Source organism: Typopeltis vanoorti, chromosome 17 (genome assembly GCF_054136105.1).
Source record: "Typopeltis vanoorti isolate ZY-2024b chromosome 17, IOZ_Tvanoo_1.0, whole genome shotgun sequence".
In the NCBI taxonomy this organism is placed as follows: Eukaryota; Metazoa; Arthropoda; class Arachnida; order Uropygi; family Thelyphonidae; genus Typopeltis; species Typopeltis vanoorti.
The window spans coordinates 833,009-858,645 of NC_143565.1; the positions used below are offsets into that span (position 1 = coordinate 833,009).

At 38.2% G+C, this 25,637-nt stretch overlaps 1 protein-coding gene across 1 annotated transcript in view; it reads right to left on the reverse strand.

The window, feature by feature from the left end:
- LOC150097089 (myosin-14-like) overlaps positions 1 to 25,637 on the reverse strand; it is a 1,147,103-nt gene that overhangs the window by 164,127 nt on the left and 957,339 nt on the right. Inside the window, exon 36 of the mRNA XM_090407039.1 lies at positions 19,483 to 19,566. Coding sequence (XP_090263165.1) covers positions 19,483 to 19,566 — 84 coding nt within the window. The remainder of the gene's footprint in view (positions 1 to 19,482; positions 19,567 to 25,637) is intronic.

Here is a 25,637-nt window from a genome sequence, read left to right on the forward strand (position 1 = left end):
CCCTACTGAGTGTTTCTGGTAAGATTTATGCAAGTATTATTATAATTATTATTAACATCTGACTTGCAGTCAGAGACTCATCATAGGAGGTACACACACACAACTCATCCAACTGTGCCTTAAACAGATTCAATGTGTCTATATTCACAACACACTCAGGCAAGGAAATGCATTCCATTCTCCATGTAAACAACCTGTTCTCACTCCTCACCCTAATTATACAATTTCCAGTGATGACTTCTTGTTCTACACTCCTCGCCATTATTCTATAAAAAATCTTTTCCATGTCAACCTCATAACAACCCATGACTAACTTATATGTATTAAATCTGATATCAAAATTGGAATGTTCATCTCAGCTCTTTAATTTATGCAGATGATATTCTAAATAAATCCAGTACAGGTATGCAGGATTCCCTGACTAAACTGAATAACTGCTACAATAAGCATGGTGTAAAAATTATCAACAAAAAAAAACAATGACAATAAAATAGGCAGAAACATTAACTGCTTACTGAATGGGCTGAAATGTTATAACAATTAATTAGAAGAAACACACGTATAAACCACAGTGAAAATTATTTAATTGTAAATATTTCATCCTAAGTATCTTAGGACATCATCAGTACAGTATTTAAACAAAAATTAGGAATAACATACAGTTAGGGCGCATGAAAACAGTTAGAATCTCATGAAAACGTGCATAACGTGCTAAAGTAGTACAAAAAAAAAAAAAAAAAAAAAACTAACGTTAATTATTTAACACAGTTTTGTATGATAATTTCCCATACTTTAGGAATAGTAAGAACGTCGTTGCGGTTTAGGTTTGGTCTGTGTAGTAGGGCTTCAGAACTTTCTTTGTATAAACGTTCATGTTTAAATAAAGATCTATGTAAAAGTTTAGCCTTTTCCCAATGGATCCTATGGTTTGGATTTTCAATTCCGTGTTGAGAGAGGCCAGATTTCTGCGGTTTAAGAAGACGAATTTGGTCTTGATGTTCCGAGATGCGTTTCTGAACAGACCTACCTGTCTGTCCAAAGTAAGATAATTTGCATGAGCATGGAATCTCATAGACACCAGGTAACATCAAGGGTGAGATTACAATAGAAATCTGGCCTCTCTCAACACGGAATTGAAAATCCAAACCATAGGATCCATTGGGAAAAGGCTAAACATTTACAAAGATCTTTATTTAAACATGAACGTTTATACAAAGAAAGTTCTGAAGCCCTACTACACAGACCAAACCTAAACCGCAACAACGTTCTTACTATTCCTAAAGTATGGGAAATTATCATACAAAACTGTGTTAAATAATTAACGTTTTTTTTTTTTTTTTTTGTACTACTTTAGCACGTTATGCACGTTTTCATGAGATTCTATTGTAATCATGCGCCCTAACTGTATGTTATTCCTAATTTTTGTTTAAATACTGTACTGATGATGTCCTAAGATACTTAGTATGAAATATTTACAATTAAATAATTTTCACTGTGGTTTATACGTGTGTTTCTTCTAATTATGAACGCACCACAGGTTTCGTTATTTAAAAATGTTATAACAAGTAAAACAACTCAGCTTTTTAGGCACAGTTTTTAGTGAAGATAGCAAATTAAATATGGAAATATATTACATAATTAGCAAAGCTAGTATGGTGGGAAGTCAACTGAAGATTGCACATAGGATTACTTGGTTGTTGAGGAACACACTGACATCCAGAGATAAAGAGGTTATTATCCCCCTTTATAAAGCACTGATACTTCCACATTTGGATTACCGTGCTCAGGTCTGGTCACCTGGATTCCTTGGAGATGAGGAGGCTGTGGAGAGGGTTCAGAGAAGAGTGACCAAGTTGGTGAGTGATATAAAAAATGCCCCCTACATTGATAGATTGAGAGCTTGTGGATTGCAGAGATTGGTTGATAGGCGAAGAAGAGGGGATATGATAGAAACATTTAAATTACTGAAAGGTTTTTATAGGATTGATGCAGGGGAAATGTTGAAGCTGTGTGATAGTGATGGAAGAACAAGAGGTCATCTCTGGAAATTTAAGAAGAGTGTGGTTAACAAGGTGTCAGAACAAGGTTTTTTACCTGGAGGGTGGTGAACGAGTGGAATTCATTGCCTGACTTAGTTGTGAGGTCTTCGTCTGTAAACGAATTCAAGAAGAGATATGACAGATATTGTTTTGCTAGTTTGGGTCTCCCGCGATGAGTCTACTGACTCCATGGAGATACCCATAATAATTATAACAATAATAATAATAATAATAAACTTCTAAATGCATGGTCTTGCCCAGGGAGACTACTGTATCTACAACATCAATTTCACTTTAAAGTCCTTCCAATGCAGTTCCTTGGACACCTTGGACACAGTCAGGCCATAACTTTTTCCAGGCTGATTTTCTCACAGAAACATCTTCCCATGCCTGATTAATAAGACATAAACAACGAAGAATATTGAAGTGATTCTTCCAGAATTCCCTGAGGGTTAATTCTCTGTCGGTGATAACTTCGAAACATCTTTGGAAAAGAACTTAGGTATAAAGCTTTTTGAAGTTGGAAATAACATATTGATTCGTTAGTTGTAGGAGTGGTGTGGTATTAGGAGATAAGAACTTAATTTTGATGAAATTAGACTCTTCATCCAAATCTTCTTCCAACTGTGGTGGATGTGCTGGAGCATTGTCCATTGTCGTAGTCATTGTTGAGTAGTTGTTGAGAGCTCCTGATAAGATAAGTGTCATTTTAAGTTATCATTGATAAATTTACTTGAATATTACGTAGTTTTGTTTGCCTTGCGTATCTTAGTGTGTCAGTTTGTGTGTTTTTGGTGTTTCATTTTATAATTTGATAAAATACGTTAGAAGTGAGTATGGCTCCCGTACGAAGGAAAATGGCAGCCAGTAATCAAGGTTCGCCATCTTTATTCAATAACGGTAATAATGGTAATATAAAGGAGATGATTCCGTGTACTATCTGTGAAATGTACGGATTTGCGGAGTGCCGTCAGAGTATAGTTAGATGATAATAAGGGAGTGAATGTGTGTAGAAAATGTAAGGAGAATGAGGAATTAAAGTGCATTTCAGGTAGTGAGTGTGATATTTTTGTCAAACTTCAGAATGAAGAAAATCATGATATGACAAGAAATGGCGAGGTTGTACCAGAGAACTGTGAGGGCGTGAATGTAGAAAGTGTGAATGATGGTATTAATTCAGAGCAAATTAATGGTTTTACAGAGAATAAAAAAGATGAGATAGATGCAATGAGTTCTCACTCATTGCATCTATCTCATCTTTTTTATTTTTTATATCGCGTTATTGAGCGGAGCGATACAAAGGGCAAAGCGGCAGCTAGAGCATATGAGCAAAAGTCGACTGAATGTACCAGCCAATAATAAAAAGTATGATAGGAAAAATAAGCGTATGAGTGTGAACGTAAACAAAATGAAGGAGAGAGTGCTGTATGGAGACTCGTTAGTACGAGGTGTGTTAGTAGAGGATTTGACAAAATCGTACCAACCTGGTGCAACCATAAAGGATGTAACTGAGAGAGAGCTAAAGGATGTAACTGAGAGAGAGCAAAAGGAAAGGGTGAAAGAAATGATTCTTGTGGCAGGTACGAATGATTTGAAAGGAGATAAAATGGAAATGATAGAGGACCTGAATGAATTGTTTGAGGTAGCAAAAGAAAAGAGTGAGAGAGTTAGAATGATTAGTCTTTTGCCACGGTATGACAGTGAAGTGTTTAAAACGAGGGTCATAATTGCAAATGACTTTATGCTTGGGTTATGTATGACGAGTGGTGTGGAATTTGTGAATGTGTGGAGTGAGTTCGATGGGCGAAAGGATCTATATAAGATGGATGGCTTGCATTTGAATGGATACGGTGTAAGGAGGCTTGAAAAAGTGTTGCTGAATATAGTGGTTGTGCAAAATCAGGGAAACTAGATTTATTAAGGGGGGGGGGTAGATATACAGATCTTAGGGAGGCAGTTGAATGTATGAATGAGTATATTATGCCCGAGCAAATAACGATAATAAATCAGAATGGGATAGTTAATATAAGGTATCAAGGTAGGGATGGGGTTAGTGGGGTTCTTAAATTCATGTACACTAATGCTAGGAGTATTAGGAACAAGAAGGAAGAGTTTTTGGCCATGGTTGGCTCTTCCAGACCACAGGTTATTGGCATTAGTGAATCATGGCTAACTGTAGATGATATAGCTAGTGGGATTGAATGTGACGGGTATAGTGTGTTCAGGAATGACAGGGAGAATAAAATGGGGGGGGGAGGGGTATTGTTGATGATAGCTGATGAGCTGCAACCAAGGAGAATAGAAGTTGAATTGTAGGATAGAGAAAAGAGCACATTTGAGGCCATTTGGTGTGAGATCGTGGCTAGCAGAACAAAATATACAATTGGGTGCTGCTATAGACCAGGTGATGGAAAAGATGGTGGAGACAGTATGCACAAGCAAATAGAAGAAATGAGTGGAAGGAGGGTAATTATTATGGGAGATTTCAATGATGGTCGCATTGATTGGAGTGAGGAGAGGACACACAGCATGTAATGGAAAATACTAGGTAATTACATCTGAGGATTTGGCTGTAACAAATATGACCACATTGCCACCAATTGGTGAGAGTGATCATAGGGTCTTGACTTGGAAGATGGCTAAAGGTGTGGAATTTACAATTAAGACAGAGTACATGTGGAATTATCAGGCTGGAAAGTATGACAATCTTAGGAGCGTGATGGGTTCAGTGCCATGGCATGTACAACTGCAAGGACTAGAAGTTGAGAGTGCATAGGAGGCAGTTAAGAAGTGTTTGCGTGAAGCAATGGCTGACTGTATGCCTACAGTCCAAATAATAAATCAAGTAGAGGTTAAATGGATGAATAACACCATTAAGCTTGAGCTGCAAAAAAAAGAAACAACCATGAAGGGAATTTAAGGAGAAAGGTGACCGGCAGGCACATGAACGGTATAAAGCGCAGGCCAGAAGGGTAACGAGTGTGGTAAGAAAAGCAAAAAAGGATTACGAAAGAACATTGATCATGCAGGCTAAAGAGAATCCTAAACAGTTTCTTCGATATGTTGCAAGTAAAGGAAAAATGTATTTGGCAGAATGATTTTAAAGAATGTCGATGATAGGGAGGTAACTGAATCAGTTAATATAGTTGAGTTACTGAGTGAGCACTTTGCAAGAATATATCATCCAGGTGGTAACATTACAGAAATGAATGAACCAGTAGATTATAAGGGAATTGTGGTGAATGAAGTGGAGGTGAGTAGTCTATTGCATAACCTGAATGTCAATACATCTGTGGGATTGGATGGTATACCAGCCTGTGTCATATGAGAAGCGGCTAAAGAATTGTCAGTACCCTTGACTATTTTGTTTAATTTGAGTCTCGGGTCTGAGTTAGTCCTGAGGGGGTGAAAAGAGGGGAAAATAGTTCCACTGCATAAAGGTGGTTCCAAGACTGCTGTTGTAAATTACTGGCCGATTAGCATTTCAGGAATCGTTGTCAAGGTCTTAGAGAAATTAGTCAAGAAAAGAATACAGGATTGGATAGATGAAAATGGGATATTGTATGGGGGACAACACGGTTTTGTGAACGGTAGATCATGCCTCAGTAACTTGCTCACATTTTATAACACAGTGACAGTTGAACTGGATAAGGATAATGGGTTTACAGTGATTCTACTGGACCTTGCCAAGGCTTTTGACAGGATACCACATGGAACCCTAATCAGTAAACTGGAGCAGATGGGGATGTATATAGGGTTGGTGAGATGGATAGGAGGGTGGTTGATGGAGAGATACCAGAGAGTGGTTTATTCAGGAGTTGAGTCTAAAAGACGGCTTGTGACTAGTGGTGTGCCGCAGGGCTCTGTTCTTGGACCACTACTTTTCAATTTGTTCATCAATGATATAGGAAAGGATCTGAGAAGAAGTGTTCACTTGTTTGCTGATGATGCAAAGTTGGGTAGAGCAATTGTGAGTGCACAGGTCAAAATTTTACAGGATGATTTGGATAGTTTAGAGGACTGGGCTAGGAAAAATGGACGTCAATTTAATGTGGCAAAGTGTAAGGTTATGCATTTTGGGGTGAAAAGAATAGCAGCAGTATATCACATTGGTGGAACAGTACTCCAGGAGATTGATGAGGCCAGGGATTTGGGAGTGTTGGTGGATAGGGAATTGAAGTTTATCGGGCACATTGCAAAAGTGGCTAAATCAGCTCATCAAATCATTTGGCTTCTGAAAAAAATTTAACAGGCAGAGACAAACAAGTTATTGTTCCTCTGTATCAAGCCTTGATAAGACCCCATCTGGACTACTATGCCCAGTTATGGGCACCAGGGTTTCTTCGTGATGGGGAGGAAGTGGAGAGGATCCAGAGACAAGTGACCAAGATGATAGTAGGTCTGTGGAATGAACCTTATGAGAATAGGTTGAAGATTTGTGGGTTGCAAAAATTGGTCAATAGGCGGAAAAGGGGTGATATGAGTGAGACATTCAAATTACTGAAGGGTTACTATAAGATTAATCCAGAAGATATTTTTGAAAATAGGAGGACTAGGGGACATGCATGGAAGCTGGGCAAGATGTGGTTAACAAGGGTGTTAGAGCTAGGTTTTTTACTTGGAGAGTGGTAAACGAGTGGAATAAGCTGCCAGAGTCTGTGGTGGGTGCTACGACCGTGAATGAGTTCAAGGCAAGGTATGATAGATACAAGGTATGTAAAGATCGAATAGTTGTTCTTGACATGATGTTAGGTCCTCCCTCGATGAGTCTGTCGACTCCTTGGAGTTGCCTGGAATAATAATAAGAAGAAGAACTTTCTCAGGTAGACCCTTTTCTTGTAGATACCGTTTCACTGTGGGAGCAAAGACCTCTGTCATCCACTCACAGAAGAATTGCCTGGTTACCTGGGCTCTCCTGTTACCTCTCCACATAACTTTGAGTTTGTGCCTGTTAACTTTCTGCTTTTCAAAGACTCTAGGATTTTCAGAGTGGTAAACCAACAGAGGTTTTATCTTCAGGTTACCACTGGCATTGGCACAAAAAAGCAAAGTTAGTCTGTCTTTCATTGGCTTGTGTCATGGCAATGCCATTTCCTCCTTAGTAATGAATGTTCTCTTAGGCATTTTCTTCCAGAAAAGTCCAGTTTCATCGCCTACGTTCTGGTCTGTAACCCTCTGACTCCATCAGTTTCTGAAATTGCTTTACGAACCTTCAGCAGCTTCTTTGTCAGCACTAGCACCTTCTCCATGTCTAACAACACTATGGATACTGGTTCTATTCTTGAATATCTCAAACCATCCTTTGCTAGCTTTAAACAATTTGCCAATGTCTTTGCTACTGCTAGTGGATGGCAAGTTCTGTGAAAGATCTTTGTAAATAGTTTGAGCTTGTTAACGGATCATGTTTTGAGATGCACTATCTCCTTTCATTTGCATGTCATTAATCCAGATGAGTAGTAAAAGTTTCCATTTCTTCCATAACTTTATTTCTTTGAGATGACCCAATAGATACTCCTTTGGCCACATCCAGTTCCTTATAAAACTTTGCTTTCTTGACAATTGCAGTTATGGTGGATTTGGACAAGTCATACTGCTTGCACAGATCACTTTTCCTGACTCCTTTCTCATATTTTCCTACAATCTCTTTCTTAATTTCTATTGTGATTTTCTTCTTCTCTTCTTTCTTAGTTTTCTTTAGCCCAATGTTAAAAATAATACGCTGATCAGTGAAATTATGCTTATCTGGAAGATTATTCAGAAAATAACTGTGAAGCTACAATAAAACACGTCACTTATAAAAAGAAATACATACAGTACACATAAATAAAAATATCTTCACGAAGTGTATTGTTTGTTTACACAAATACTGAAATAGATACACAAAAAAGCAAATATGTGCAGCATTCGTAGTATTTCAGATAAATAACATAGCAACAACAATCATTGCACTAGAGATGGTTCAGAGTGCACTCAGCTAAATGTGCATACATATATGCTGGTGCTTTACTCTGTATTAAGCCCATTTCTAGTACTATGGGAAAAAGTTAAAAAAAGATATAATGTAAAATAGGCTTTAGTTCATTTGAAAAGCATCACAGTTTGTATCACGAGTCTAGGTTCGCATCTAAAGGTCAAAATGGGACATGAAAAACGTTCGTATCTCGAAATGTTTGTATGTCAAGAGGTTCATAAGTCGAGGTACCACTGTATATGGAATATGAGAGAAATTAGTCAAAATACTAAACCAGCTGTATGCAAGACAGTAACACAGTCAAATCTGACTTTTGGAATGTGTTATCAGAGTTAATCCCAGTTGGTACTGTCACTTAAACAGAAAGGGAGAGGAAAGATAAGCAAAACAAGTATTCTTTGCAGGTTCACAGGAAAAAAAACAGAGGAAGACCAAGTACGCAGGTGGACTGATAGTAAAAAGGACTCTTAGAATCTTAGAATACAGAAATACACGATCAGATAATACTGAAGTCTTGAAAGATGACAGAATAATTTGGAGAAAATCCATTGCTCGCAAGTTAGTAATGATGCAAATCATCATTATTATTATTATTATTCAGGCTTCCATTGAGTCAAAAGACTCACCATGGGAGGGTCTTCCTGGGAAACACAGAGCCTATCAAGACTCATTTTTGGGAGGTCCCTCCTAGGAAACAAAAGTCTATCATACCACTTCTTAAAATCATTGATCGTGCTCACTCTCACCACTCCATCAGGCAATGTATTCCATGGTTCAACCACCCTCCATGCAAAGAAATCACTTCTCACCCTCTTTCTCGCAGTTTCCTTTCATAACTTCCAGGGATGGCCCATTGTCATCAGTTCTTCCTGCTGTTCAAATAAGCAAAAGAATTCCCCAGTGTCAACCCTGTAACCACATCTCCACAGAACAGTTCAGAAGTCTCAATCATATCACCTCGCCTTCTTCTATCCACCAAACTCTGCAGTCCACATTCCCTCAGCCGATCCACATAACTAACATTGTACAGTCTTGAAACCATCTTTGTTATTGCCTTTCTACCCTTTCACAGTTAATTTATCCCATGCAAATTCTGGGGACCAAATCTGAGAACAATAGTCAAAGTGTAGTCTGATCAGGGTCTTATACAACAGAATGATAACTCTTTTATCTCTGCAGGTCAGCATCCTTCTCATTATTGCAGCAATCCTCTGTGTTACCTTCACCACCTTTGCAATATGTCCCCTAAACTTCAGGTTTCTATCAATCATCAACCCCAGATCTCTTGTCTCTCCTACTTCCTCCAGTATAACTCCTTCCATAGAGTATGCAGCTTTCCGTCAATGTTTCCCAAACCTCAAGACCTTACATTTTGCTGCATTAAACTGATACCCCCATTCATCTGCCTATCTGTCTAGCTTATTCAAATCCTCTTGCAGGGTTACCACATCTGCACTATTACTAATAGCCCTTCCCAGCTTCACATCATCCACAAACAACTGAACATTCCCCTACAATTCAATGACAATTCATTGATATAAAGGTTAAACAATATAGGTCTCAGTACTGAACCTTGTGGGACCCCACTTGTGACCCTCTGCCTCCTTGAAACTGCCCCACCTTATACAACTCTCTGATACCTATGAGACAGCCAATCCTGAATCCAGTTGACCAACCTGACATCCAAACCCATGTACTGCAACTTAAATATCAACTTATCATCTGGCACCCTGTCAAATATCTTCACTAAATCCAAGAAAATGGCAGTATATGCCTTTCCCTCATCTACTGCTCTTGTAACTTTATTATAAAAGGCTAGCATGTTACTAAAACAAGAGCACCCCTTAACAAATTCATGTTGACTCTCACAGATAACATTACCCTCATCTGCCCAATGCTGTATATGGTGCCTCACTAATTTCTCCAAGATCTTAAAAACTACTGATGACACACAAACTGGCCTATAATCAGACACTTCCAGTCTGTCACTGCCCTTATGCAATGGCACTATGTTACCTTCCTTCCATTCTCTGGGCACCTTTTCCATCACCAGACTTTTATTGAAAAGCCAGGTCAAAGGAGCTGTCAGTTCTTTAGCACATTCTATCAAAACTCGTGATGAAATACCATCCAGTCCCACAGCTTTACTGACATCTAGAGTACTTAGTATTTGGAACACACTCTCCTCCTGCCTCTAAACTGCCCTATCCCTCTAGTATCAAAATTTACTCCTCCAGGATGAAATACTCCAATAAAGTGTTCATTGAACAATTCCACTGTCCTCTGCATCAGTCACTCTATTCCCATTTTTATCCCACAATGTCATTCTTCCACAATCATTTCTCCTTCTACTGGCCACATAGTTAAAAAATTCCCTTGGGTTTTCTTTGGATCTGAATGCCAACTTCTCATATTCCAGTTTTGCCTTCCTCACCATACTAGTCACTCTCCTGGCTTGAGTCTTATATTGCTCATGCATCTGCTCTCCACTCCTCTCCTTATATCTCTTCCATAAACTCTTTTTCATCTATGGTTCCTATTTGATATTGTTTCTCATCCACTTTAAACCAAATTGTGTTCTCTTCTTCACTCGCAGCTTACTATTGCTGCTAACAAATATTCCTTCACAATTTCTCAAGCACTAATGATATCTTGCCCTTCCAATTCCTCCCTCCATGAAACAGTCCCAAGTTGATGTCTAAAGCTATTATAATCATCAGCCTTATAATTCTATATATGTTCCTGTCTCTTTGATACTCTTGGATGTTTAATCATCTTCCAAGTCAAAACCACATGGTCACTCTCTCCATCTGGTGGGAGAGATGTCCTCTCAGTTATTATCAACTCTTCTGATGCTATGACCAAATTCAAAACTCTTGAACCTCTTGTTCCCTCTATTACATGTTGCCTAAGACATTTGTCCCTCAAGATTTCTAGAAATTTCATTCCCTTATTGCTACATGCATCTTCTTCTCCTCAATTTATACTGCTGTAGTTAAAATCTCCCATAACAATCATTCTTCTTGCACGTGCCAAGCTCAACTGTCTGAACATGTCCTGTTCCAACTTCTGTGCTCCTTGGTTTGTAGCAACACCCCACTAAATATACTGACTTTCCCTCCTCTACCTCACACCATATGCTTTCAGAACCATTAGTGTCACTGCCTTCCAAAGCCTTCACTCTTAGAGGACATAAGTCATAAGCAGTACTCCACCACCACGCTTTCTCTTCCTATCCTGCCGAAAAATGCTGTATCCTGTTACTTCTATTCCTGTTATTATATTCTCTTCTGTCAACCATCTCAGTGATCCCAATAATCTGGCCAGACTGATGCTATCAGTGCCACCAATTCCTCAACTTTATTCAGAATAATCCTGGCATTAGTATAAAGAATTAAAATGCCACTGTTTCTATACTCAGCAGTATCCCCTCTAGACTCCACTGTGCTCAACGTTACCTGATGTCATCTCCCCTTTCCCAAGTACCTATTCCCAGAAGAGGCCATCCCCTGCTAACATCCACCCTGGGCATTCTAGTTTCCCTGCATTGACACACCGGCTCATTCAGTACAGCCATCTTTCCCGATGCCTATGTCCTTCCTCATTCAAATGCAAGAGGTCTCTCGCATACAATTCCTTTCTGTTCTCATATGCCCTCCAAGCATCCACATATTCCAATCCTCTCTTTTGATACATTCTAGCTATTATGCCATTCAATATCACCACTCTTCTGCTCAGCTGATCACTATCATATCTAGGCAACATGCACCCTATCGTTACTCTCTGCGTCTTCTTTCGTACAACCTCAAGCAAGAATCTCATATCTCTCGCTGCTCAATTTACATTACCTCTCAAATCATTTGTTCCTACCATCACAATCATCTCATCCACCCCTCTTAATTGCCACAGCCACACTTTTTATCATTCCTCCAGGCAAACACTCCTCACGCATCCTATCTTGAACAACATGGATCATCGAGTCCCCATACATGACACCTCTCACTATCCTATTCCTTGATTGCTCACATGCATCCCTTACTCTCTCTCTCTCTCTCTCTCTCTCTCCTCTAACACTTTCTTTCTGTGTTCCCCTACTTACCTACCTTCCTAACATCACTCTATCACTGGTTCCAGTGCTCCCTCTCTCTCCTACTGTTTCCATTCTCTTCTCTTCTCTTCTATCATTCACATAACTCTCTCTCATTTCCTATCTTCTACTGTTCCTATTCTCTCCTCTTCTATCATTCCCATAATTCTCTCTCATTCCTTCTCTTCTACTGTTGTTATTCTCTTCTCCTCTATCATTCCCATAACTCTCTCTCACTCCTACTCTGATTCACCTTGTATTCGTCTCTTCCATTTGCCTAATCTCATCTTTCACACTTCTCATCTCATTCCCTAGACATTCCACCTGCTCTTTCAGTTCATGTATCTCTCTCTGCAAGTCAGCCACTCTTATTGCCATTCATCCTCCCAACTGAGACCATCTCCTAAAACTTTACAACCTTTCCATATTCCCCACTCTCATTATTTTATTCATCTCTCGCTGTTCTTGCCCTCTATCATACCACTCATTTCTCTATGTGGAGAATCTCCCGCCTCTGACTCAACAAGGTCAGTTATAGTTATCTCTAACTCACCAAGTTCATCCCATTGCCTCATTTTGCGCATATACGTATTTCCCCTACTCTCACCTGCCACATACACAATCCCTGGGAAGCATAAATTCCACAAGTCCCGCATGCCACAAAATCCTGTACGATATCACGCAAAATGGAGTCTTTAATGGGGGAGGATTTGGCGATACACCATTTGCAATTTTAACTGCCGTTGCCGCCATTATTCAAAATAATGTCAAGGAACTATTACAATTAAAAGCTAAACAAGTATAAGGGAGTATAACTATATAAGTAAAAGTACAAACAAAACATTTAAGTATACTAAATATAAATAAATGTGCCAATAAATTTGCCAGCCTGGCTGGCCGAGTGGTTAGCGTATCCGCTCTGCTGCCAAAAGGCTGCGGGTTCGAATCCCACCATGGGCATGGATGTTTATGATGGTTCGTGGAAATACTAGTGGTGGTGATCGGTGGTAGATAGCGTTGATGTAGTTGAGGTCAGTTGTTGGTTTGAGTTGGTGGAGACAGAGTTGTAGAGCAGGTGCCCTCCCTCGATGAGTCTATGGACTCCCTGGAGGTTTCAAATAATAATAATTTAAAAAAATAAAACTAAACTTATGTTATCTTTGTTTTCTCTTCCATCTTTACTCTTCCAATTCCAACCCTGTCTTCTCGGTAACCAAAATACACAATATAGTGACAACAACTAACTTCAAAAACAACCACTGAAGGACACTCGTATTCTAGAAAAACAACGTAGCACAAATCTCAACAGAAGTCAGACTATTCACTGATTTAAAAAAAGTACTTCTTTCAGCACAGCTCAAATTCTCCGCCACGTTCTCTGGCGACCCTAGCGATCTCTTATGTAGTACTATCTAAATATCCTGTACAACCCCTGAAGGTACATGTAAGGAATTTCATGATGATGATGAATATTATTGGGTATAAGTACAACTAGCTATAGATCTAGTAATGAGCTGCTATGTTTGTATAAAAATGCTAGAAGTGTAAGGAACAAGGAAAATGAAATGGTTGCATTAATTAAATAAGAGTTATGTCCATACAAGGTAGAGATGCAAGAGGGAAATTTTGATGCTGTATGGTGTGAGACATAAGTAAATAGAATTAAATACTTAGTCAGATGTTGTTACAGACCTGGAAATGTGGATGGCAGTAAACCATGAAATGTATAGTCAAATTAGCCACGTAAATAAGAAAAGGGTGATCGTTATGGGAAATTTTAATTATGAGAATGGGATGATGAGATAGCAACTAGAAGTAAAGAAAATAAGTTTCTTGAGTTTTTGAGGGACAACTTCCTCAGACAGTATGTAACAGAGGGCACATGAGGATTGAGGATCTTGGATTTGATCATCTCATCAGACGATGTAATTAATATATGTGGTGTCAAATCATCCTCCAGTTGGTGAGAGTGATCATGAAATTATTACCTAGTTGGTTGCAAGCAGTGTGAAGACCTCTTTGAGGAAAGGGTATATGTTGAACTACAAGGCTAATGATAACAAGGAGCTCAGGAGAGAGCTTGCACGTGTACATGAAATGAGGAGTTAGCTGGAAAGGAGATCAATGTGGCTGGGGGATATTAAAGTACTCTCTAGTTGAAGCAATGTCTAAATGTATTCCAAGGGTCAGAAGGTTAAATAAGGTAGGTGTGAAATGGATGAATGAAAAGATTAAGCATGTGATACAGAGGAAAAGACATTATGGAGGCAGCATAAGAGGTGTGGTAATAATCAGTTCCATGAGGATTACAAAGAACAGGCAAGGAGGGTGACTTGTTTGCTAAGGTAGCAAAAAGTGAAATATGTGCAGAAGTTAGCTAATGAAGCCAAAAAGAATCCTAGGGAGTTCTTTCGATATGTAGCCAGCAAAAAAAAAAAAAAAAATAATGATTATGGAAGGGTGACTTTGATTGGAAAAAATAGCATTAGAACAACTGCTGCATAAGATATAGTTGAGATATTTAATGAGCAGTTTCATAATGGTCTTTCATTCTTGTGAATGTGACATCCTGGAGAGTTTGAGATCACTTGATGAGGAGGAGAGACTGATTAAGTGAGCAAGAGTGATATGGGGAATTAGCAACCTTGATGTTAATAAGACTGTGGGATTTGATAATATATCACCACGTATTTTGAAGGAATGTGTCAGGGAGTGTTGGTATCTGTCTTGGCATATTTTTTTAAATATGAGTCTTGCACTGGGTCAAGATTGAGCCTCGTATACCTCTATCAGATGTTGTGGTTAAGGTGTTGGAGAGGCTGGTGAGAACCAGGATCCAGAATTGGTTTGCCAATGGTATTATCTTTGATGGACAGCAGGAATTTGCTAAAGGGAGGTCATGTTTAAGTAACCTACTTACTTGTTATAATAAGGTGATGGCTTCACTGGACACAGGAGAGGGATACCCTTCTAGTCTCTATTCAGTATCATCCATTTCAGTTTAGTTATCAGCTTGTTGTGTGTGGCAATCTATCAGAGGCCATTGAAAAAAACCAAGTATACCACTCTATACATATCTCATGTGTCCACTGAATTTGTCATCTTCTTATTATATGTAAGAAGGTTACTTAAAATGGTTTACCCTTATCAAACCCATGCTGACTATCATGAAGATTACTATTATTATCTACCCAATTCTGAATTCTGATCTTCAACAATCTCTCTAACATCTTAATTAACCCTCAGACACAGCTCAGTCTATAATTTTTATCCTCATTCATATTATGCCAAGAGTGCCGTTAACTTCTTGAGCATTCCTTAAATACACATAGTGATATATTGTCAAGTCCTACTCCCTTATTAACTTCAAGTTCATTTAATTCCTCGTATACCTTCTACTCACTCACTATTCATGAGGATGAACTGCTCATTGAATGCTGCAACTTAATGCTCAGCAGCAGTTATCAGTGTACCCATTTTCATCCACATCATCATTTAAACATTCTTTCTGCTACTTACAGCATACTGAAAAATCTCTGTAGAATTTTTCTTGGCTTGATTGGCTAATTTCTGCTCATGCTGCACATTTTTATTTTCTGTCCTTACTAACTTCAGCTACATTCATGGCCTGCTCTTTGTACTACTCATCTAACTGTTTATAACCTTTCATCTTGATCTTGTGCTGTCTCCCTAAAGAATTCTTCTTCCAGATTGCATCTTTTAATGTCTTCATTAATTAATTCTTCTACTTTATTCAGTCTTTGCTGGTGTTAAATAGTAGGTGAATATCTCTAATATTCAAACATTACTGGTATCAATATCTCCTGATCATTGCTGACGAGCTGCATCTGTCTCTTTCATGACTTATTTTTCATGGTATAAACAACAACACACAATTTTATCAAAGAGATGTTTTGTTAACGCTTATATTTCTCTGATTTTCAACTCAGCATCATCAGAGCACAACACACTTGTACACACGACAGTGAATGAGTGACACAATAAAATTGCAAAAGACAAAAGATCTAAAGTCCTATTTTTGGCACCCTCTAGCAGGAAAAATTAAAATAAAATAAAAATAAATAAATAAATAATAAAAAATAAAAAAATAAAAAACAACTATGCAGGAGTTTTTCTTAGGATAACAGTCTACCAAATTTTTGGCAAATTAACGCAACCATATTTCTTAAGGTTGGGAGAATTTTTCAAAGCCATTGCTGACTCCTAAATAGCACATTCGTTTTCCTCCATCTAACCCTGTGGAAGGAGTGTCCAAAGCATGGTCTGCCAGTCCTGACTTGCCATAGTAATAGCAGCAAATGTATCTTTCATGTTCTTCCAGGCAGATGTTCACTGATCTTCCTGTTTGCCCATAATAGGCCAAGTCACAGTCACAAGGAACTTCATACACTCCTGGGTGTGCTAAAGGGTGAAGTTTATCCTTAGGTGAGCAGATCAGAGTTGCCAGCTTGACATGAGGTTTGAAAGTGGTGCAAAGGCCATGTTTCAACAATACTTTGGCTATCTTTTCTGATGTACCTCTGATATAGGGAATAGAAATGGTCATGTTGTTTTCTTGTGTATTAGGGGAGGGCAGAGTAATGGGCCTATGTAGTATTTTATCTATTTTGTAGGGATTGTAGCCGTTGGCTAAGAATGTATGGCACAGATATTGGAGTTCTGTGGTCAGAGCTGTATTGTTAGAATAAACGGCTCTGGCTCTGTGTGTAAGTGTTTTTAAAATGCCATGCTGTTGGACTGGATGATGATGTAATTGTTTATGTAGGTATCTTCCTGTGTGTGTAGGCTTTCTGTAAACAGAAAAAGATAGTGATCCATCTGAAAGGTGGGTGACTAATGTGTCAAGAAATAGTAAACAGTTATTTGATTCTTTTTCTGAAGTGGATTTTGGGGTGTTGGCTGTTTAGGTAGGTGACAAATGCATCCAAAGTGTCTTGTCCATGGGGCCAGATGGCAAACACATCACCTACATAGTGTAACTACACTTGTGGCTTGTATCAAAAGAATCAAATAACTGTGGCTAATCCGGTAAGTTGTTCAATCATTGTTTAACTTCGAACTATTTCGTTTTGCAAAAAACAGTCTACAAACAACTTACTGGATTAGCCATGGGTAGCCCCTCTCTCCTTCTTGTGCTGACTTATTCATGGAAGACCTAGAGGATAAAATCTTATCTCAAATTACCCCAAAAACAGAAAACTTGGTACAGATATGTAGATGACATCTTTATCATTTGGAATCATAAGAAAGAAGAACTAATGGATTATCTCCACCAAATCAATAGTTTCCATCATACCATCAAATTCACATTAGAAATTGAAAAAGATGAACAACTTGCATTTCTAGACATCCTAATAAAGAAACAAGCCAATAACAGTATCAACCCGTCTGTGTATAGAAAACTTACCTAAGAATACTGGTTACCTCCATTTCAACTCGTCATATCATATATCCCAGACATTAGCATTATCCATATGCTTAAGAAAAGAGCTATACAGTACACCACAGACCAAGATGACTTACAAAAAGAATTAACTACAATATCCAGAGAGCCATCCTTAAATGGTTATCATAAAAGACTCTGCAACAAGATTCTCTTTTCGGATATACCACAAAGACAACGTGATGACACCCAATACATCAGTACTAACTATTCCATTTGTCAGCAGCATTTCCAAAAAATTGGCTATCCTTCTAAAACCACACAATATTAGAATAGCATTCAAGCCGGTCAATACTATTCAGAAATTTTTAAGATCACCGAAAGACCCTCATCCATTCTACAAGTACTCTGGAGTATATAATATACCTTGTTCCTGTGGTGTTAGTTACGTTGATCAGACCACTAGAAGCTTCGAAACGAGACAGAAGGAGAACATAGGCTATGTTAGAAACAACAGACAAGATATTTCAGGCCTTTCACTTCCCACTTTGCTTCTACCAACCATCTTATTGAGTGGGATAAGAGTCATATGCCCTATATAGAAGCGAACTACCATTCCAGAACCTTCAAGGAGGCTGCTATGGTCGCCCGTTCAACAGGAAACCTAAATAAGAATCAAGGTCTAATCCTACCGGAAATTTGGAAAACTTTAATTAGATCACTAAACATCAAAGAAATGAACTTTCACGCCAATTACATTATGTCTCGTAACAAATAAATTATGTTCCCGAGACACGCTCATTGTCTCGCACAATACTAATTTTGTATGAATTAGAACTGTCAGTTAAAACCTAGTCTGTTACCTTCATATTACTTACCAATTGTTCCTTGAAGATGCTGATAGCAAAAATTGGTGAAACTAGTAGGATGATAAATAAAACTCACTTGACTAACATTCCTAAAATGTGTTATAGTTTATTATACAAGTAGTCAAGGAAGAAAATCACAACAACACACCAACCAATTTGGTCATCAATGTACACAATTAAAAGTTTTTCCATTTTGGCAATAACATTTCCAGATAACCATTTTATTAACTGACGTAGGTCTTTTCACTTTCTCTTTGTTTTTAACAACTGTAAGAATAGTAGTACAAGGTAAGTTTAGCCTACAGTTTATCTCAGTGTTCAATACACCATCACCACTAAATTTAATCGTTTTAGTCTTAGTATGTAATGTACAGGTTTATGCACCTTCTTGTTTTCACTGGAAGCAATAGCACCCTTACTTTGAATTTCATCTATCATTATTAACAACCATAAAATAAAGTAGTAATTTTAAACAGTTTATAATGCACAGCAAAACACCAAAACACAAAAGAGATGTCTTAACAAGCAGTTCAAGAAAACTATGCATGAGTTGATTCCTCAGGAGTGTGATGTTGCAACCCTGCTAATACTTATATATACCATTTGCCTACCATTCTTGTGTAAAATATTTACACAATGTAAAACATTTACTCACCAGTACCTTCTTGCTGCAGTCAAGAAGGTACTGGTGAGTAAATTAGTAGCTTGACCAGTAGCTACTGGTGAGCCTTAACAATTTGTGATGAAAGCCCTTATTCTTTTTCTCTCTTGTATTACTCTGTGTATAATCTAAAACTAATGAGAATTTATCTGGCAAAGTCTCTATCACATTATCTCATTTCATAAATTAATGCCAGACGTAGAGGTCATGCTAAAGGTGGAAGAGTGATAGGCAAATGATATATATAAGTATTAGCAGGGTTGTGATTTGAACATGAAGTGTGGAAATAAATAATAATACATTCAATTTAAACTACAAAGCAATTGCTAAAAAATACTTTAAAGGTATTTGTTTTCTTTATAGAAGTGAATGAAAATAATTTTTGGAAGCAATTGTTTTAAAAACTTATTAGCATATGTAAAGAAATTGTGAGATAAAATATGAAATATACCTGCTTATCCAGCTGTGCTCGTGCACTTTCTGCTTTCTGATAATTAGATCTCTCAGTAATTAACTCAATTGTTAGCTGTTCAACCTATATGAAAGATATAAGAATAGGTATTGTAGTATTAGTTTCTGAAGCATCGAAAAATTTATCTTGTAAACTATATAATAACTGAGTTGACGTCTCTCCCACCAGTTGGAGAGAGTGACCATATGGTGTTGACTTGGAAAATGAATAGACATGCAGGAGTATCAAAGAGACGGGAACTTATGTGGAATTATAAGGCAGGTGATTATAATAGTCTTAGACGTCAACTTCGGGAAGTTTCATGGAGGGAGGAATTGGAAGGCCGGGATAGCACTAGTGCGTGGGAAATTGTGAAAGAATATTTGTTATCAGCAATGGTAAGTTGTATACCACAAGTGAAGAAGACGACGCAATTTGGAGTAAAGTGGATGACAAACAATATTAAACAGGAATTGCATGCGAAAAAGAGGCTATGGAAGAGATATAAGGAGACAGGCGAAGAGATGCATGAGGAATATAAGACACAGGCCAGAAGAGTGACTAGTGTGGTAAGGAAAGCGAAACTGGAATATGAGAGGAGATTGGCCCTAAGATCCAAAGAAAATCCTAGGGAATTTTTTAGCTATGTGGCCAGTAGGAGGAGAAATGACTGTGGAAGAATGATATTGTGGGATAAAAATGGGAATAGAGTAACTGATGCAGAGGACATTGTGGAATTGTTCAATGAACAATTTATTGGAGTATTTCATCCTAGAGGAGTCAGTTTTAATGCTAGAGGGATAGGACTGGTTCGAGGTCTGGAGGTACAGGAGGAGAGTGTGTTTCAGATAATGAGTACTCTGGATGTCAGTAAAGCTGTGGGACTGGATGGTATTTCACCACGAATTTTGAGAGAATGTGCTAGGGAATTGACAGTGCCTTTAACGTGGCTTTTCAATGAAAGTCTGGCTTTGGCAAAGGTGCCCAGGGAATGGAAGGAAGGTAAGATAGTGCCATTGCATAAGGGTGGTAACAGACTGGAAGTGTCGAATTATAGGCCAGTCTGTGTGTCATCAGTAGTTGTTAAGATCTTGGAGAAAGTAGTGAGGGACCGTATACAGCATTGGGCAGATGAGGGTAATGTTATCTGTGAGAATCAACATGGATTTGTGAAAGGATGCTCTTGTTTTAGCAATATGCTAGCCTTTTATAATAAAGTTACAAGAACATTAGATGAGGGAAAGGCATATACTGCAATTTTCTTAGACTTGGCGAAGGCATTTGACAGGGTGCCACATGATAAGCTGATATTTAAGTTGCAGCACATGGGTCTGGATGTCAGATTGGTCAACTGGATTCAGGATTGGCTGTCTGATAGGTATCAGAGAGTTGTGTATGGTGGAGCAGTTTCCAGGAGGCAGAGAGTTACAAGTGGGGTCCCACAGGGTTCAGTACTAGGACCTATATTGTTTAACCTTTATATCAATGACATAGCCAGTGGATTGCAGGGGGATATTCAGTTGTTTGCGGATGATGCGAAGCTGGGAAGGATTATTAGTAATAGTGCAGATGTGGTAGCCCTGCAAGAGGATTTAAATAAGCTAGATAGATGGGCAAATATGAATGGGGGTCAGTTTAATGCAGCAAAATGTAAGGTCTTGAGGTTTGGGAAACATCGATGGGATGCTGCATACTCTATGGGAGGAGTTATACTGGAGGAAGCAGGGGAGACAAGAGATCTGGGGTTGATGATTGATAGAAACCTGAAGTTTAGGGGACATATTGCAAAGGTGGTGAAGGTAACACAGAGGATTGCTGCTATTATGAGAAGGACACTGACCTGCAGAGATAAGAGGGTTATCATTCCGTTGTATAAGTCTCCGATCAGACCACACTTGGACTATTGTTCTCAGATTTGGTCCCCAGGATTTGAAGGGGATAAATTAACTGTGGAAAGGATACAAAGACGGATGACAAAGATGGTTTCAGGACTGTACAAAGATAGTTATGAGGATCGGCTGAGAGAATGTGGACTGCAGAGTTTGGTGGATAGAAGAAGGAGAGGTGATATGATTGAGACTTTTAAACTGTTGAGAGGTGGGTACAGGGTTGACACTGGGGAGTTCTTTCGCTTGGTTGAACAGCGGGAAGGAGTGATGACAAGAGGCCATCCCTGGAAGTTATGAAAGGAAACTGTGAGCAAGAGGGTAAGGAGTGGTTTCTTTGTGTGGAGGGTGGCTGAGCAGTGGAATGCATTGCCTGATGGAGTGGTGGGAGCGAGAACGGTCAGTGAGTTTAAAGAGTGGTATGATAGACTTTGTGTTTCTCAGGGGGGGGGAGCTACCCTCGATGAGTCTTGACAGACTTTATGTCTTAGGAAAGACCTCCCTTGATGAGTCTTTTGACTCCTTGGAGGCCTGAATAATAATAATAATAATAATAATAATAATAATATTCAAACCACTCATTCCTATAAAAATTAATCTCTTAAAAATCAGCCAGGTACTGAAAGTCAAAAGTTGGTTGCAATTCAGAAGTGACTACTTGAATGACATCATTTTAATCACTGTTATTGTGGATGTCAGTGCAGTCATAGTTGGAATATAAGATAGGCATTTAAATTCTCAACAATTCAAACAGTAATGTCCACTAAGTAGCATATTTAAATTTCAGTCTCACTGCTATTCCTTAGTAGTATTTTTTTATATGAGGTTTTTTTTTAGGAGATATCATGGTTTATTTTAGGTGAAGGAGATATACCAGTTGATCACTGAAACAATGCAGTCTGCTATCTGCATATAAGAAATCCTAATTACATTTTGATCTGATTATACTGACATTCTCAAGGGATGTGTACAATGAAAAAAAAAGTAGTCAGATCTCGTTACAGTATTACAGTAACACCCATAATAAATGCACTTGCTAATTGCCACTGGCAACTGCAGTTGGCAGAGTACAGGCCTGGTTGGCTGAGTGGATAGCACACACCACACCCACTCTCCAACCAAAATGTTGTGGGTTTGAGTTCCACTGTGGGCATGGGTGTTTGTAAAAGCCTACTCTAGACAAACTTGCATAGTTCCTTGAGTTTCTAAAGACTTGTCTTAAAAATAAAATAAGGGAATGCAAAGGGAAATGTCTGAAAGATGCCTGTGAACTTGGAACTTGGGTGGACAGTGCCTTACTTCTCTTTTCATCATAGCATCCACCTGGTAAACCCCTCTCAACAATTTAAACATCTCAATCATATCATGCATTGATACTCTTCAACTGCAAAAACATAAGCAGTTTATTTGAAATAATTAATAACATTAAGTCCAACTGTAGTAATTTCTTTGTTTTTATAAATATATCACTAAGTGTGTTTGTTTAGTTCTTTAGAAAGATTACTACTATATATTGTATTCTTACAATCATAACATAATACAGTATAGTAGTGGCAATGCATAACAGAACGATAGCAAAAACATCCTTATTACATAAATTAACATGATGGATTTTGCCTGTGTGTGCATGTACATGACAAAAGTCTTTTGAAAGTGACTGTTGTGACTTTCAAAAGTCATAACAGTCCTAAGTTGGTGAAGTGGATTAAAGGTTGGGTGATGGAGAGACTCCAGACAGTTTATTCAGGAGTAGAGTCCAGTAGAAGGCTTGTGACTAGTGGCATGTCACAGGGCTCTGTTCTTGGACAGCTATGATTTAATTTATATATTAATGATATATGAAAGGATCCAAGAGGAACTATTCAGTTATTTGCTGATGATGCAAAATTGGGTAAAGTAATGGTTAATAAAGATAATGTTAAAATTTTATAGGATGATTTAGATAGATTGGAAGTATGGGCAAAGGAGAATAGATGTCAATTTAACACTTTCATTGCCAAGCTGAAAATTGGAATTTCGTGTGGTGGCCAAATTTTTTAAATTTTTTTATTCAGTTAACGACGTCCACGCGATAACGCGTGATCGGCCGTTTGGTGAGAACTCGCATCGCGTGATATCGTTCATTGCCATGCTGAAAATTGGAATTTCTTGTGGTGGCCAACTTTTTTTTATTTTTTTATTTAGTTAACAACGTCTACGCGATAACACGTGATCGGCCGTTTGGTGAGAACTCGCATCGCGCGATATCGCGTGATTGGCAATGAACGTGTTAATGTGGCAAAGCGAAAGGTTATGTATATGTAAATTGACTATTTGGGAAATGTTGACCAAGTATCTGAGAAAAAACTATTTTAATACCAACTAGTTTCACCAACTTTAGCTGTTGGTATCTTCAGGGTACAGAACTGATGATAGGACTAAAGCTAACAAAATATGTTACAGACTAGACTTTAACAGAATTCTAATTATAAATTACAAAACAACACTGAACGTGTGCAATACACGTGTGGCACGTACATGGTTTCACTTGCTGTTGTTTAGGAACGTTTTATAGTTGATACTAAAGTCCATTTCTTGTGTGTTTAGAGATCTAATTAGGGTCTTCCAGATCTCGGATAAGATTAAACCTTGGTTCCTATTTTCTACAGAAAGGGCGACTGTTGTGACTTCTTTAAAAATACGAGAGCGGTAATCCTCTTCTATGTAAGGAATACAGCTTTTATCCCACTCAATGACATGGTTGGTTCTGGAGAAATGGGAAGATAAGCTCGATATATCTTGTCTGTTGTTTTTGACATATCTGATATGTTCTCTCTGTCTTATCTCAAGGCCTCTTGAAGTCTGGCCGATGTAACTTAAAAAAGCATGAGCATGGGATATTGTAAACTGCAGCATATTTAAAGAAAGGATGGAAGTCTTTTGGAGATCTTAAGAGTTTTCGAATTGTAACTTTAGGTTTAAAGGTCACTCTTATTTTATGTGGTTTTGAGGAGTTTAGCAACCTTGTTGGAGGCTGTCCCCATGTATGGAATGACGATTGTGGTAATAGATTGAATGTCTTCTTGTTGTCTTTGTGGTGGATCAGAGAAAAGAATCTTGTTAACAAGCCTCTGGGGATAGCCATTCAAGATGAGGTTGTTGGATATCAGTGTCAATTCGTCTTGGAGATCTTTTTGGTCTGTTGTAATCTGGACAGCTCTCTTCTTTAGCATATGTACAATGCCGAGTTTTTGAGAAATGTGGTGGGAGGAGCTGAAGTGTAAACAACGTCCTGTATTCATGGGATTTCTGTAAACAGAGGCTGAAATGACCATTAGCTTGCTTCTTAATTAGGATATCCGGAAATGGTAGTTGTTTTTCTTTTTCAAGGTCCAGGGTGAATTTGATTGAATGGTGAAAGGAATTCCTAAATCTTATTTAGGAATTCAAACAAGTCATCTTTTTTGTGGTTCCACACAATGAAGATGTCATCCACATATCTCCACCATATTGTGGGTTTGGGGTCTACTTGAGATAAAATTCTACTTTCAAGATCTTCCATGAAAAGATCGGCACAAGATGGTGAGGGGGGGGGGCTACCCATTGCCAAGCCAGACAATTGCTGGTAAATGGTTTTCTTCCATAAAAAATAGTTTGATGTTAGGCAATGACTGAACAGCAAAGCGATATCTTGTGGAAACAAAGTACCTAAAATGTTGATGACTTCTACCACAGGGATGTTTAAAAATAAAGACTGGACATCTAAGATGGCCAGTAGATCATTTTCGGAGTATAGCTTTTGTGGTCAAAAAAAATATTGTTTAATACGAAAGATTATGTATTGTGGGGTGAAAAGATTAATAGCTGTGTACGACATTATTATTATTCGTGACACCTCCAAGGAATCTGTAGACTCATCGCAGGGGGACACCCACTGTACAATTCTCTGTCTTTACATTAATGGAACTGTACTCCAGGAAATTGAGAAAGCCATGGATTTGGGGATTTTAATGGATAAGAAGTTAAAGTTTAGAGGGCATATTGCAAAAGTGGCTAAAGCAGCTCATCAGATTACTTAGTTATTGAAGAATACCCTGATGAGCAGAAATAAGCAGGTTATTATACCTCTTCATAGAGCCTTGGTAAGAGCCATCTTGACTACTGATCCAGAGGCAAGTGAACAAGATGGTAGCAGGTCCAGGAATGAGCATTATGATTACAGGTTGAAGATTTCTGGGTTATAGAAATTAGTTGACAGGTGGAAAAGAGATGATATGATTCAGAAATACA